This window comes from Haliotis asinina, chromosome 8 (assembly GCF_037392515.1).
Source record: "Haliotis asinina isolate JCU_RB_2024 chromosome 8, JCU_Hal_asi_v2, whole genome shotgun sequence".
In the NCBI taxonomy this organism is placed as follows: domain Eukaryota; kingdom Metazoa; phylum Mollusca; class Gastropoda; order Lepetellida; family Haliotidae; genus Haliotis; species Haliotis asinina.
This window is the reverse complement of record NC_090287.1, coordinates 43,762,685-43,778,922: the sequence shown is the minus strand read 5'-3', so window position 1 is coordinate 43,778,922 and position 16,238 is coordinate 43,762,685. Positions and strand designations below refer to the sequence as shown.

The following is a 16,238-nucleotide window of genomic DNA, read 5'->3' as shown; positions in this document are numbered from 1 at the left end:
AGAGGACTGGCACAGCAAAAGTATTGGTGGCTTTGACTTTGTTTCGAGCATTTAGCTCTGAACTCCAGATTTTCTTTAAACGAGATATATACTCGGCCCGAAGTTTATCTTGAATCTGGGCATTCCGGAGCTTGTCTCGAACTTGCATTTATTATAATTATTATTTATGTTTTACAAATGAATACTTATCATTATCTAGGATATTATTGTATGTTAACAATAGACACACAACTTTGTTGTAATCTGAATAAAATTACGAGGAAACATGTCTTATTTTGATAAATACGGTAACGGGTTTGCATCATTAAGCACGTTTTGATAGCATAGCCGGGGAAAGCCACATTCCCTGTTCGTGCAACCGTACCTCTTTCTCATCAATTTAGGCTATTTGTTTTGGAAATGTGGCAGCTTGGGTTATCTGGGATAATAACAATCAGATTATTTGTGGGCCTAAAGCAAGCATCATACATGGACTATAATTACTGTAATCATTATTATTAACACTGCCTCAGACAAAGACAATTGTTGCAGAATGGCCAAAGAAGACCCTATGTGACAGTCACCTGCACACAAGAAGTAGAATCAATACTTTTTATGTAAACATGGGAAAAGCCAATAATTAAGGTAAAGAATCTGTTGACTCGAAACTTACACAAACAGCTGGTATACAAGATGGACTAAGAATGTAATTGATAACACAATGATGATGACATTGTGATTTTGGGGTGTGATAACTGACAGGGTCAGGGAATATCTGATTCTTGATTAAAGCCATACATAGAGTATTTTCAAGAGTAATTAGGGAAAGTGACAGTGGCAGTGCAAATGAGTTATACATGTTTTGGCTACACATGATATGGTCTTTTGAATTAAACTTGTATTTGGACAATTGATGTCCTGAATCAGTTTGCTATGGTAAAACTGGAAGTAGTTTTCCTAGAACGATTAAAATGATAAGTATTGTTTTATATGCAAATAATACAAGAAGACAAAGTCATCAATATCCCCCGTATTGGCAAATTATCCTTCATGAATATGTCTGCAAGTTAAGATGATGCCAAATGTTTTGGTGTATATATAGATAAGTGGAAGGAGAGCAATGAAAGGTTTTAAACATTCTGCTCCTGCAACCACAGATTTCAATCTAAGTCAAATTTGTTGCCATGGAAACGCCAAAATATTTTAATCAGAATTTTTTAACAAGTACAAACGGCACCAGTACACCACTAGACCAATCTATGTGCAATGTTTGGCGAAGATATAGTGAAAGGTTTTAGAGTTCTGCTACAGAAAACAGCACTATCACCAATTTCAGTGGAAGTCAAACTTGTTGACACAGAAATGCCAAAAATATTATATTCAGAAAACCAGAACTACCAAAAGGCACCAGTACACCACTAGACCAATCTATGTGTCAAGTTTGGTGAAGAAATAGTCACCGGTTTTAGAGTTCTGCTCCACAACACAGCACTACCATCAATTTCAGTCAAAGTCAAACTTGTTGCGATGGAAACGCCAAAACCAAAAATATATTATTCAGAATACCCAACCTACCAAAAGGCACCAGGACACCAGCAGAGCTATCTGTGTGCCTAGTTTGATGAAGAAATATTAAACAGTTTTTAAGTTCTGCTCCTGAAAAGATAAATGTACATGGACGGAGTGCATTTTAATACTCTCTGCAAAAAAGCATTGCGGGGGGTGGGGAGGGGGAACTAAGGATAAAAATCACATTTATGGACAAGAAATAAATATCATGTAAAGTAGATCATCCATTAATAATAGGATGTCAACAATCTTTGAGTGGTGTTAACAGAACAATTTATGTGCATGTCACATGCTGGTAATGATACTACTGGTAAACTTCTTATGTCTTACTGGTCTTCTAATTTCACATGAGTTTGACACAATGCACTGAAAAAAAGAGTTCATATATATCAGTGTCCAATACCTCTTTGACAAAACCAACAAATCTGAAATGAGATGACTAAAGCTATAGAGCTCTCTCACCTGAAAACTGAAACATTTTGTATTGTTGATCCCACATGACAGTGAAGACCAACGAGTGTGATCTGACTGCACTTTTCAAGAAGACTGACACATTCCTCAAGATCTTCAGTGCTCACTCCAAACTTAGATGTGGCAAGGCCAGTACTGATGAAGGGGTGCACTTGCTGTAACAAGATTGCATTTTGTTAAAAATTGGAAGTTTTCTGTATTCTTCACAATATGTGCATATGCACAAAATCTGAAGGTTGCAATATATCATTCAATCTCAAACAATAAGCAACTGACAAATTGGGAGACACCAATTATTAATTTGGCAAGTGACACGTGCCGTTCACCAAATTATGCTTAACGACAGTACTTGACAGTATTCCATCATGTTGTTAATACACATTTAGTCAATCAACAGGGGAGCAAGGATAGCCAATGCTGCTTTTGTGAGTGTTAACTTCTGTACAAACAGTCAACTGGGCAGTCTTTATTGTCCTGAAGTACAGAGTAGGCTGATGCCTGATTATCATAAATTAACTTGCTTCTCCCAGGATAAATTCTAGTGCCAGTATTGAAAGCATGCCAGATTGGAGAGATGCTGGTTTTGTGAGGGCTTCACTGTGCAACAGCGAATATAATATTCTATACCTGCCCACCAATATTGCCTGAGGGACACTGATTAAAACATAAAAAATGCACATTAGAATGTCATGTCAACAGAAAATAGAGCACTAAATTGCTTACAATACTGGCACACTTACCTTCATTTCCTTTGAGTGACACCTCTACTCCAGCCAACTATTCCTCCACCACCACCATTCACCACCTCCCCACTCTGTTCCACACACAACTCACAGGTACACACTTTCCCCCACACACCCTTCTTACCCCATCCACACACTTACCTGCTCATCTGTTTACTTTTACACCTATCCACCCACCCATGCATCACTACAGCCCACTCCAATCACTCATCTATCAGCCATGCCAACAAACAAACTGACAAGGTTCTCAACCACACCTTCCCACCCTCCAACTTCTAAGGCCACATGTATGCACACATCCACGTACCCACACACACACACCAGAATATGCACAAAGAAACACATGATGAGTAAATAGTTAAATGAGGCTTGTGAAGTATAAACAAATGGGGTTAGCATATATCAGGGCTAAGCATAAGATATCTGATTTGGTCACCTGGTGATAGTTAAAGAAAAGGGGGATGACATACTACATACTAACATAGTTCCAGAGGTCATACCATAAATCTGAATAACAAGTACAACAAATCACATTCTTCCACACTTCTACTAGTTACATTAATTACAAATTTTCTACAGATACTTTTGGGTGAGCAAACCTTCACATCTGGATGCACAGGTTAAAGTGCTTGGTAATAGTTTATTTCAACTGATGCACTGTGACACATAAAAAGAAGCTGTGACATATACAGTTCAACACTTAACATATCCTTGATACTCTCAAGCATGATAATCAGTAGATGAAATGCAGAAAATATCTGCAGGTGCCAGGAAGTGACTAGGGAAACAACAGTTAAAGGCTGGGAAAGTCCAAAACAGATAGCCTCAATTGATGTGGTTCTTCTGGCAATGCTATCAAAACATACTTAGTGATTCAAACCCATATTTAACGAAATAAGACATGTTTCCTCACAATTTTATTCAGATTACAACAAGTTTTGTTTCTATAATTAGCACAATATAATATATTATTAGGTATATAACATACAACAATAACACATAATAAAAAATCTTCATCTGTAAAACATAATAATAATAACAATAACTAGGATTGCCTCAAGGTCAATACTGACGGTCATCAGACTCATACACCCAAGTTGTCTTCACTTGAACAGTTTCTTTGGACGCCAGCTGGACCATCCATTACAGTTTTTTTTACACTAATTGGGTACTAATTCAACTCTGTTGATACAAATACAAAATTCAGAAAGATGTGATTTTTACATAAGCATAAGCACAAATGTTTCCCATTCACTTACCTACAGTTTGGTACCTTGAACAATGACGTCTATCATGTTTTTGCAGGTTTATGACATTTTTATGAACCCTATGAAAACGTGTATAGGAAAAATTGATCAACTTTCAAGGGTGATGACTCCTAAACATTCAAGATACCGACATGCCATGAATAAATTTTGTAGTCTGGATTGTGGGCTTTATAATGATATGTCAAACATGTGTAGCCGTGTGTTTGATAGTTCGGCTCTGGGCTGCTGCTCTAGATGACACAAGGCAATGGTGGTGAAGATGAAGATTTATTTAAGGGAGAATTAGGTTGCTGAGTCAAGTTCTGGAAAACGAAATGATGCTTCCACCTCAGCAACAGCAAGTGAAGTCATAAAATTTCAGAACCAAGTAAATAATTTAAATATTAAATAGTTCAAATTATCACAGTACTGTCAGCTAGTGTATATATCACAGTAAATTATTCAATATCCTTTTAAAGTACCTGCATAAAGTTGTTCAAATATTCAAAAGCACATGGTCCAAGCCATGTTTACAGTTTACCTTAATTATAATGTATATTCCTAAACTTGTAGAATTATTGATTAAATATTACTTTCAATCATATTTTACTATTGTTTAAAAGACATTTTGCACCTTTTTATAGAGAATTATGAAGTAAAGAGGCAAATGGAAATAGATTAGAAAATTGGCCATACCTGGAAAACGAAATTATGCTTCCACCTCAGCAACAGCAAGTGAAGAGAGGTGAGAAACTGGTGGCCAAAGGAAGTCAGGACAGAGGGCACAATAGCCAATAAGAACATAGGTAGCACATCAAACGAAGTCTTTGATGTGTCCTATTAATAGAAAGGGGAAACTCCCAAAGAATGGGTTACCTGGCTAAAAATAGAAAAGAAGTGAAGGGAAATCCTTGTTGACAAGGCTCCAGAAACAGAAGAAAAAGGTGAAGATGTATAGAGGTGGCATTCAACAGCAAGACACAGAAAACATGGAACAAATGAACATTGAACAGATAATGATGTCTATGAAATATGTGATGAATGATTTTTATTAATTATGTTGTGAAATACAGCATTAATAACATACTGCTACACATGGTTGTGCTATATGTTGTTCTGGAGAAGAAGATTTCCAAAAACTGGCACCATCAAAATGCTAAAATCAGCGAAAATGTCAGTTGGAAAATTTCTCATGGCGGCCACCTCCCACTATGCGCTGAATTGATGGACAATGACATGTACATCAATTGAAAATTTGCGGAATTTATCTCTTATAGTTTGGGTGATATTCAGGATGGAAGACTTTCACATTTTGGGTTATCTGCCCTTACTGAAGTCAGAAGTTGTGATTTTTTTTTCATTGTATACCTTTCAGCATACAAGCTATCATCCCTGAAAGTTTCATCAAAATCGCCCACATGGTTAGGTCAGGAGAGCTGGCACAAAATCAGTACAAATGTTTACAAGAAGAATATTTGGATAATAACAATAGGTCTTCTAGACTTTCGTCTGAAGACCTAATAAGCATATTCGGATAATAACAGCAGGTGGTCCAGACTTTCGTCTGAAGACATAATGAACTATGACCTACACTTGGTGATAAGTCTTATGCTCGAGTACCCAGGTGATAACAGTTATTGACAGACAAGCCCATACACACAACATTCTTGTATTACTGCAGGTGAAGGAGGTCACCCTCGTGGTCGGTATACTGCATGTCATTCATTGTTGGCTCAGAAGTTCGGTCTTCAGTGATGCAATGCTAGCGTAAATGGTTCTATATTTCTTTTGTAGTGATGGTGCTGTCCACTGGTCAGAAAGTCTCAGGACAGCAACCTTTGTGAGAGAGTGCTCACGCAGAAATAGCTTCACTATCTCTGGAATGTCAAGTGGTACTTCTGAACAAATCTCATTACATTCTTGTGCCACGAATTCAAGGTTATTGTTGGTATGGTGGCCCTGGTTCTCGAAGTGATTCCACACATCTGGCATGACAGTCTGGCCCTGAACCCAGTTGGATGTCACATAATCCATGAATGCAGTGACTCTGATGCCCATCAGGAGAGTCTACTATGGCATCAAGACATACATCTAATTATTGTTAAACACTGCGCTTTTGAGTAGAAGAGATTATAAGTTTCCTATGAAAACAATATTATACAATGTGGCCTAGAGGGACAGTCTTTAACCAGTATTGCTAAATAAGGTATTGTGAGTATGAAATAATATTTACTTCTTGTGAAAAAAATATTACACACAGGGACACTTGTTGACCAGTATTGTTAAACACAGCACTTGTGAGAAGGAAAGATTACTTGTTCCTTGTGAAAACAATATTATACATAGGGGCACTTTTTGACTGGTTACTATAATCCATTAATTAATTAACCTTTTGGAAATGTGTCTTTACTGGCTGCGTTTGTTTATATTTGAGATGCAATTCCTTCAAATTTGCTGCAATTCCTTCAGTTTCTTAGGGGGGCCTGATGCTCTAAGGACAACCACAAGAAAGTAAGGAGCTAAGAAAAAGGTCTTTAGGTGAGATATACAACTCAAGACAGTTTCAGCAGAATTAATGCCTGTAGGGAAAGAGTTACATAGGAAAGTAGCGGTATGTTTGAAGGATCTATGTCCAAATGCTTTGAGCTTATATGGAGGCACAACAAGAACTGATTGATTGGCAGATCTCAGATTCTTCTGTAAGACATAGGATGAGACAAAGGCTTGGAGGTAGAGTGGGGCAGTTCAATTTAGGGATTTGTACGTTAAGAGTTAAAATCGTAACTTATATCCTTTCTAAGACTTTCAGTCAATGGAGGGACTTCAATGCAGGCTGGATATAACTTGGCAGCTGTGTTCTGCAGCTACTGCAGTCTGTGAAGCTGGTTACTGGTAACACCAATCAGGAGATCTCATCAGTGTAGCTGTGGTGTTTCTGGTGAGGAAGTGATAGATAGAACCAATGTTCCTAGAGTGGTGGTGGCATTTAGTAACACGTGGTGTTGTAGGGCAATTAGTAACACATGGTGTTGGAGGGCAATTAGTAACACATGGTGTTGGAGGGCAATTAGCAACACATGGTGTTGGAGGGCAAGTTACAAAACATGGTGTTTGTGGACAACTACCAATACATGGTATTGGTGGGCAATTAGTAACACATGGTGTTGGTGGGCAATCAGTAACACATGGTGTTTGTGGACAATCAGTAACACATGGTGTTGGTGGACAATTAGCTACACATGGTGTTGGAGGACAATTACCAATACATGGTGTTGGCGGGCAATTAGTAACACATGGTGTTTGTAGACAATCAGTAACACATGGTGTTCATGGACAATTAGCAATATGTGGTGTTGGTGGACAATTAGTAACACATGGTGTTGGTGGACAATTACCAATACGTGATGTTGGTGGGCTATTAGTAACACATGGTGTTGGTGAGCAATTAGTAACCTATGGTGTTTGTAGACAGTCAGTAACACATGGTGTTGGTGGACAATTAGCAATATGCGGGGTTGGTGGACCATTAGTAACACATGGTGTTGGAGGGCAGTTAGTAACACATTGTGCTGGAGGACAATTACCAGTACATGGTGTCGGTGGGGAATTAGCAATACATGGTTTTGGAGGGCAATTAGTAACACATAGTGTTGGAGGGCAAGTTACAAAACATGGTGTTGGAGGGCAATTACAAATACATGGTATTGGTGGACAATTAGCAACACATGGAGTTGGTGGGCAATCAACAACACATTTTGCTGGAGGGCAAGTTACAAAACATGGTGTTGGTGGGCAATTAGTAACACATGGTGTCAGATTTGTCAGACTTATTTCCGGGGTCAAACGTTGCCTCTGAAGCAATGTGCTTCAAATTATGCCAATCACACTTGCTATATGTATTATATATTGCTGCGTTTTGATGTATTCCTTCAACAAAATCAAGACAGTCGAGACAAAACAAATTGAGGCGGATCAAGAACTGCAACAGGCCTCAAGATTAGTTAAATGTCGACACCATCCTTCACAAAACCTACTCCTGCTCGAAGCTGAGAATTTACACATGTGCAAAATCATTACCAATTAGATGACGACAAACAGCAGTTTAAAACTTCGCAAGTGTAATAAACACAGACAATTCTTGTAACTGCAATACTGATTTTGCTTAACGCTTTCAATCAATACTGGACATTGTGCTGCTTGACCATATAGATGAAATGAGATGGACGAAAAAGCCATGATGCAATGTAAACAAATCTGATTTCGGTTAGTGTCTACCAAAACAGCAGAATGTGTTACATTAAGATACAATGTGGTGGATATTGTTGCCTTCGCTCACAGATATTCTTAAATTTGTCACACATTTTAGAATGTTTCAAAGTTAAAAAGCACAATCTGAATGCCAACTCTTCAGTACAGTATCTGTAATTTAGTTCAAAATATTTGAGGAGCAACAACACCAGATATTGTCAGCAGATGCCTATCACGCAACATCCAAAATATCACAATTATTTCAAACAGGTGTCTATAAAACCATGACTTAAATATTTCGGAATTTCTTTAAAGACATGGGACCTTGTTGAGCTGAATTACTGTACTCTGTATGGATTGAGATGAAAACTATGGAAGAGGAATAGTGACTTTCTGGAATACTAGACGGTATGAAATATAATTGTATTTCTTAAGTAAGAGAACATTATCTGTTTTGAATTTTTGTTCCAAAAACATTTTTTTACACTATGGGGGATACATTGGTATTCTATAAGAGTAATACAGTAATTAAAACTGCCATTATGATTAAATCATTGAAAATAATAGCAAGGTGTGTTTTTTTTAAGAATTTTGTGTCCTTTAACAAACACAGAAAGGTAATAAAATGAATAATAAACTATTCAATTATAAATAATTATACTTACTTCACAGACATAATAGATTCATGTGGTTTTAAAGCAGAGCTAGGCATTAAAAAACTATATACATATCATGGCCGAGCAATCACTTGGTACTGACTTAGTTTCTTAATAATGTATTTACTAAAATATCACTCTGACAGTGAACATTACTAGTATCACAACATATGGAAGAGTTATTTCAACATCCAGAGATTTTGATAAAAACAAATGGTGCCCTGGTTACACCCTGGTACGACATTATTCGACCTTGGAACATAATAATTTACAAAATTCTCAGTTGACTATTCATGTCACTGGAATGAATAGTGAAACAAATATTTCACCCAAATTTGATGCTTCTTAGAAATCATCACCTTTTGAGGAGGTGACCAATGTTTGAAGATTGCGCCAGAGTAGTGTTTATCAAGATGTTGGTTTTTGGACAAATTGTTTAAGGTTTGTTGATTATCAATTGCAAAATGACCTCCATATTGAATTACACACTGGTTTGCAGGAGATGAAAGCTTTAGGGCATTTTCATTTTAGGGGGTGTTTCCCAAGCTTTTGTTATGACTTTGAGCACATTTTGAAACAACTTAAACATATTTTTTATGACACTAGTGGGTATCTCAGAAAAGGAAACAGATCAGAATTAATGTTTTGTCCTCCAGGTATATGGTCTCAAATCTCAGTAAAACAAGGAATACCATTGTTTGAGAAGCAAAAATATCCATATGTAATTTTATTGACAAAATGTTTGAATGTAGTAGATGTTCTTTGCACCTAAGGTTCATTAGTATTTAGCAATTAAATATCTCTGAAGAAAAAGAAGTTAATTTTATTTAGTATACTTTTATTTCAAACCTATTAACTGGCTGGAAAACTGTGCATCCTCTGTTCACAGACTTCCTACTTCTGGTAGATGGGTCAGTGTACAGGGGTGGGCAGACAAAACCCCCACAAGACAGAAGCCCCACAAACAGAAGCCCCACATGTCAGGCAAAAGCCCCACAATACATATATATATATACGAAAACAATTTCGATTCAGCAAGATTTATTTACAGCAATAATCCACAGCACTAACTGATACCTCTCACATCATACAGCTCTAATCCTAATTGTTCTATTTATTGTCCTAATCTAACAGCGTGTCCAACATCCTTTAGGAATACTGGAACATTTTTTACATTGTTTTTTAAGTCTACACACAGGTTTTGGAGTCTCTTTGCTTGTTGGTCACGGGCCTTCTTTGTTCGTTTGCGGGGTCTGTCACCCCTGGCAAATTGGAGAAGCCAAGTGTCTGCAAGAGCCTGGTCACGTTGAAATCCTTGTATGGCACGCCACACTGTTGGGTGGCTGTGACCAATCAACTTCTTGAATCCGCTATTCCATGATTCACAAATATTATTTGTCTTGCTTACCCCGTCAATAGTTGCCTGGTGCACATTCCACACTGATGGTGGAAACAGAGGAGGGATTCTTCTCATCTTCATGGGTGGTGGGGGAGCATCTGGGTTCAGTGCTGGCTGTTGGATTCTTTTATATGTACCAACGACATATGTGCTTCGGAAGTAGGACACAAGGTCTTCAAGGCCCTTGCGAATGTTGGATTCCAGGAATTCAAAACCTGCCAATACATCCTCAAGGGGAAGCAAAGCTAGACCATCCAGCATTCCACAGAAGTGTTTGACAAGTTTGGCTCGGGCTTCGGAAGATGCTGACTGTAATGCATTGGCTAACATTTGACCAGGTTTACCAACGCAACTTGGAGCTTGTTCTTTGAGCTGGGTGCAGAACTTTGCGACTTCTACTGCTGTTGTGTCTGCAGGGTGACTGTGCTCACATGTTAGCTGAGGATTCTCCATCTAAAAATTACATATGCTATGAATATTATGAATAAAAACATAATTAAGGTAAGGTACTAAATTATTAAATGATTTAGAGGTTTATAAAAATGTGAAAAAGTACATAGATAGTTTTAAGGTATAGAAACTTACCTCCAATGTGGTACTGAGCTTTCCATTACAGTTAAATGCTTCCTGCGTGAACACTCCCATCGAATGGTCGTCTTCTTAGTGTACATAAAGCCGTGAAAGCTATGTTTGACACCACCTTTGTTATTCCTTAAGATTTCCATTTTCACTGGTGGTACATGTCAGCCGCATGACTGTTTTATAGATAATCTTGAGTTTAAAGTCAAGACATTGAGTAGATCATGTTAACACTAACTACTTTAATTGATCTTTCCTCCTTAAGACCATCATTGAAAAAAAACAACACTTGACACTTGTTAAAGGGGCACTGATGTGGAGCAATTTCCGTGGACTGGTTTAAACTTTTGTTATTGTTTTTCTCCCGTGAGTACCCGGATGATATCCCAGAATTCGTGACTGGTTCGTGACCACTGCTGCGCAGTCCGTATGCGCAACTGAGAGTTTAATTATAGACAGATCAACTAAGGTCAAGTAATTTTACTTCATTACAAAGGTATTATGAAAATAAATGAAACACTTTGAAGGTTAATCATCTGCCAGTGGTAGAAATGGTAAAAAACTATTAGGACGGGAAAATAACGATGCCTGTTTACGTCTCTAAATTTTGTCTCATAACCCTAATCATTTTATTTTCATATTTGTATGATTTTGAAAGTTAATGAAAGAACACACTGTCTGCTTATACAGACTTATATATAAATGACAGCAACATTTATACATTGTATAGATTGCCAACGTGGATCCTATTTTACACACATAGTGTGTGTTTTCGGTCAAATAGATTCTGCTGAATGCTACAACAAATAAATTAAAACAAAATGCAAATAATGAATGTAAAATAGACTAATTTTATAGAACAATGTCAGGCTACTACCTTGTTCAGGAATGTATCCATCAATATCCACATAAAAGAACAATATTCCATTCATCTGCAGCTGGTACATAATCCTGCTCTGTGTCGTTTGTCTTTCAACAGCCTAATTTGCGAAAAAGTAACACATTGCTGAAAACCTGATAAACCTCTCATTGGTCACCCAAGATAGCACACCTGGCAACTAATTGTATGATGTCCGCCATTCTAAGTAATTCAGTGAACCAATAATGAGCAATCAATCAACGCAATGGTGGTTAATTCTTTGAAGGGAGGATGTTGTTTTTACACTTGCACTTTACGACAGGGTGTAGTCAGTATAGATTAGTACATCTACACACACTGCCTTTTGACAAATCTGCTGTGGAAGATAAAAGTAATTAATCAATCAGTGTGTTATCGGTTAATCCTTTGATCGATGTTTGTTTTTGTAACTCAGCTGATTAATCCTCTTACATCACTTACATGCACATATTACATAACATACAATACATTTGCCACTACAGACCTTAATTTATAATGTTGAGTATTTACTCTAGACAGGAGAAGTGCCAAATGGGAACCTTTGATGAGTAATTATACCTGTTATCAATTCATTAACTGACCATCCAGAGAATGATGACAAATAACACGTGTAGGTTTACACCATCAAACGCGAGTTTGGAGTAAGGAAGATGTAATCTCTGTGTCACATGCAGCCTGAAAACACTTATGGGCCGAAACTGTTTTGAGGATACCAACGGAACTTTGTTACATAAGGAATACATACAGGCATTTGCTGTGTACTTGGGTAAATAGGTGTAATAAGTTTGGGGGTTTACGTAAAACGTAAGATAATTTTCAGATTTCTCTACCAAAGGCCAAGTCATTGTTTTTAGTTTACGAATTCATAAAAATTAACTGTGTGTTTTTATTATCATAAATAATAAACCGGGGTAGCTACCACAGCTACCAAAATATGATATTTACTGTCACAGCTGAACCAACAAAAAAAACCATCAAAACTATCTAAATATAAAGCTTTGCAATCTTTCGGACTGAAACAAATGGCTTGCTACGTGCATGTAGTCATCATATTTTCACATAACATAATTAAATATTGAGGTTAAAAACACAGAAATAGGATCAAATTGGATCAGTCACTATACTATCCAAGCATCTGAAAAAAAACTACACTGCTGGGATATTTTGTTACGATCAGACAAGGAATACCATGGATATTTTTTAAATAGCGTCATGTGATGAGCATTCGGCCTCCTCACGTTTTAGGGTGAAGAAATTCTGCTAATGTGGACAGGAGCCCAGTCCCTTTGTCCGTCACGGTCGAGGGATCGTGTGCTGACCAATTTGCAGCTTAGTTTTGTATTTAGACCGTTGGCGAGAAACATTATCCGCTCCGCATCAGTGCCCCTTTAAGTGTCTTAATTAATCCCAAAGATCAAAAGACCAAGCTCCTCCACCTTGAGAAAACATAGTGTGGGGCTTCTGTCTCATGTGTTTTTTTAGCTATCGGGCTTTTGTCTGTGGGGCTTCTGTCTTGTGAGGCTTTTGTCAGGCAATTGGGGCAGACTGTATCTTGGATATTCTTTGTGGTATGATGGTGTGACATATCTTCACATAAATGCTGGTAGTGCATGAAGTCCAGAATTGTGGATGTTTGTAAATCAGGATTCCGCAACAAAGCACATAGAAAAATATATTGGAAAGGATGATTAAACAAATTCATTTCCATATTTTCTGTCATCGTGTCATTTGGGGATCATGGATAGATTTTGATAAGAAAAATTGTACTGAGAATTGTTGCAGATTAGGTGCTGAATATTACGGATATGTCCAGGTACATCCATGGAAACATAATATTGTTATGAAATGATAATTCATACCAAAATTCACTATTAATTGTAACCAGTTCAAGCAATACATTAGTATTCAAATGTTAGGAAAATATAAATATAGAATATTAGTTTCATCATGTATTAGTAATAGCTTAGACAAGACTCCAGTCACAAGTAGTAAAACTTATCTCACAGACATTCTATTGAAAAAGGCAAAAGTTATGACCACAAAATCCTAGCCTGAGGTAATCAGAACTTCACTGTAAGACAAACCACTCACTAAGACAAGGGTTATGCCTAGACAGGTTAATAAACTGCTTTGATGAGGTAAACATGCCATCACCTACAGTAAAATAACATTATGCAAACACCAGTTGAGGTTTGTTAAAGATCCAGTCCAGAGTAAGCAATCAAGCATCCAGTAAATGTGCCAACAAGATTAACTCATTAAGGCCGAGAGCCGCGTATATGCGGCAAATTAATTAGCTTCTCACAGCGAGAGCCGCGTATTGGGGGTAATAAAAAGCACCTCTTATTCAGCGAGAGACGCATATTGGGGGTTATGAAAAGCACATCTCATTCAGCGAGAGCCGTGTATTGGGTGTTTTACATTTTACTGTACCTATAATTTCAATCAATTTAGCAGTAATGATCAAAGATTAGCCTTTCTTACGAGAGAGGTTACTTTCTGTGTTAATCAGAAGAACTATTAATGTGTTTTGATAACAATTGCTTGCAATGTCGGGGGCTTATACAGGCATATGAACACGTCTGCAAGAAAAGGGATTATGAGATGTTATGGGAGGTACGTGTTTGTTACTCATCATTGGGAGTGAATACTAAGATACTATGTTTGCACACTGATTGAATTAACGGTGACAAGGTTACAAAACCTTCTTCTAAGTTAAATCAATCATTCATTCGTTGTAATAGTTCATACAATGAATTGTAGACATAAATTGCAATACTGTAATACACTATTGTTCTTGTAGATTTGAAATAAACCAAGTTACTAATTTAGACCTAATTCATTTGCGACTATTGATTTTTAAAGTTGACAATAATACATAATCAAATATGAAGTGATAACTCTTGCATCTACTCACAATATACATATACAGTACACATAAACCATACAATGGTAACTGGGGTATTTTGTTCAAGCTGTTTTATGCTTATTTGAAATGTGATTTTTCAATGCAATTTAAATAAGCATTGTGTAAGAAACGTTTGTATTTGATCTCTGTAATTATCTTATCCAGTGTAATGATCACGTGTATCAGATCCATCGTTAATAAAAGGAGGATAATATATCAGTTACGGAATTGATGCGTATAATCATTCAATCAGACAACACCAAATGAGATATGTGAACACCTCTTTCAACCTCAAAATAACAGCCTCTGGCCGATTGCATGTCCAGGTAAACATTTGTCCCGTGACAAGTGTAAAACAAACTAATGCGCTGTTACATCATTGGACAACCTGTTTTGTAGAGTTACGCCCATTGTCAATCTTCTGAACCTCGTTTGCTTTCAAAACAAATATAAGTATGCCCATCTTCATAAATATTAGGGGAGATTCAACTTCAAGTGTATACATCACAATAAATCAGTATTGTGTTACTTTTTTTAATTCTATAATACATGTAGTTGAATTATGATATTTATTTGTAACAATGTGCAGATTATATTGAAATGTTCAGCAAGCCATTATGTTTGATGTACAAGTAGTGTGCGCGAAAAGTATATGCAAATAAATACTATCTCTACTCAATGGTTGGATTGGGTTATCCGGGGTAAAAATAATCGGATTGTAGCGGTTTGAGTACTTCAAAGAAAAATAAACTTGTCAAAGTGCTTGTTAGTTCTACGTGTACATTTCAGGCATCCTTACGATTATATATGTTCACGATACACAAACTTTTCATGATAGCTAGAGTTGATAAAGCCGATATCTAGCATATCAATTGGTCAACAATCTAACCAATAGTCAATCTGTATCCAAGCTGTCTAGTGACAGAACGTACTCTTCAGAAATTTAGCCCACACCCCATCACCTGTCATTTCCAATGTGACAGGTATCTCATGATACGACTGGTCATAGATAACAAATCAGGGAGTATATTGAACAGTTAAGATCCAAAACGACCTATTGGGGAACTTTGATGATGCCCATCCCATGAAACTTTGTCTTATGTATGTGCAAGGAATAGCATTATACAATATGTATGCATGTATGTTCGTGCGATAACGTATATTTTCTGTGTTAAATCTAGATGAACCAAAGCGACAAACTGTGAATCTGTTATCTGTAAGTCACAGACTAGCTTATTAGTACTTTCCTTAAAATATTCAGTATACACTCGCAATGTATCAGCGAAAACGCTTCTTTCATAAATTATTATGCATGTGCGTAAATTCGTCTTTACTGCCATTGACATAGATGTTTTGAACAATTTAATCTCACACAATGATATGAGAGGGGCATCATTTGGTTTAAGTATGTCTTACATACAAAGAATCCAAACGTGTGAAGAAAGGCAGACTTACATAATCCCTTACTTTAAGTGCTATGGAAAGTTTCTTGACACCTCTCTGTAATTATCACGTGTAGCAACTTATTCCGTTGATCCATC

The 16,238-nt window shown here is 36.9% G+C and overlaps 1 protein-coding gene across 1 annotated transcript in view; it reads right to left on the bottom strand.

The window, feature by feature from the left end:
- LOC137294602 (uncharacterized) overlaps positions 1-16,238 on the bottom strand; it is a 165,201-nt gene that overhangs the window by 138,667 nt on the left and 10,296 nt on the right. Inside the window, exon 2 of the mRNA XM_067825656.1 lies at positions 2,011-2,174. Within this exon, the coding sequence (XP_067681757.1) occupies positions 2,011-2,174 (164 nt within the window). The remainder of the gene's footprint in view (positions 1-2,010; positions 2,175-16,238) is intronic.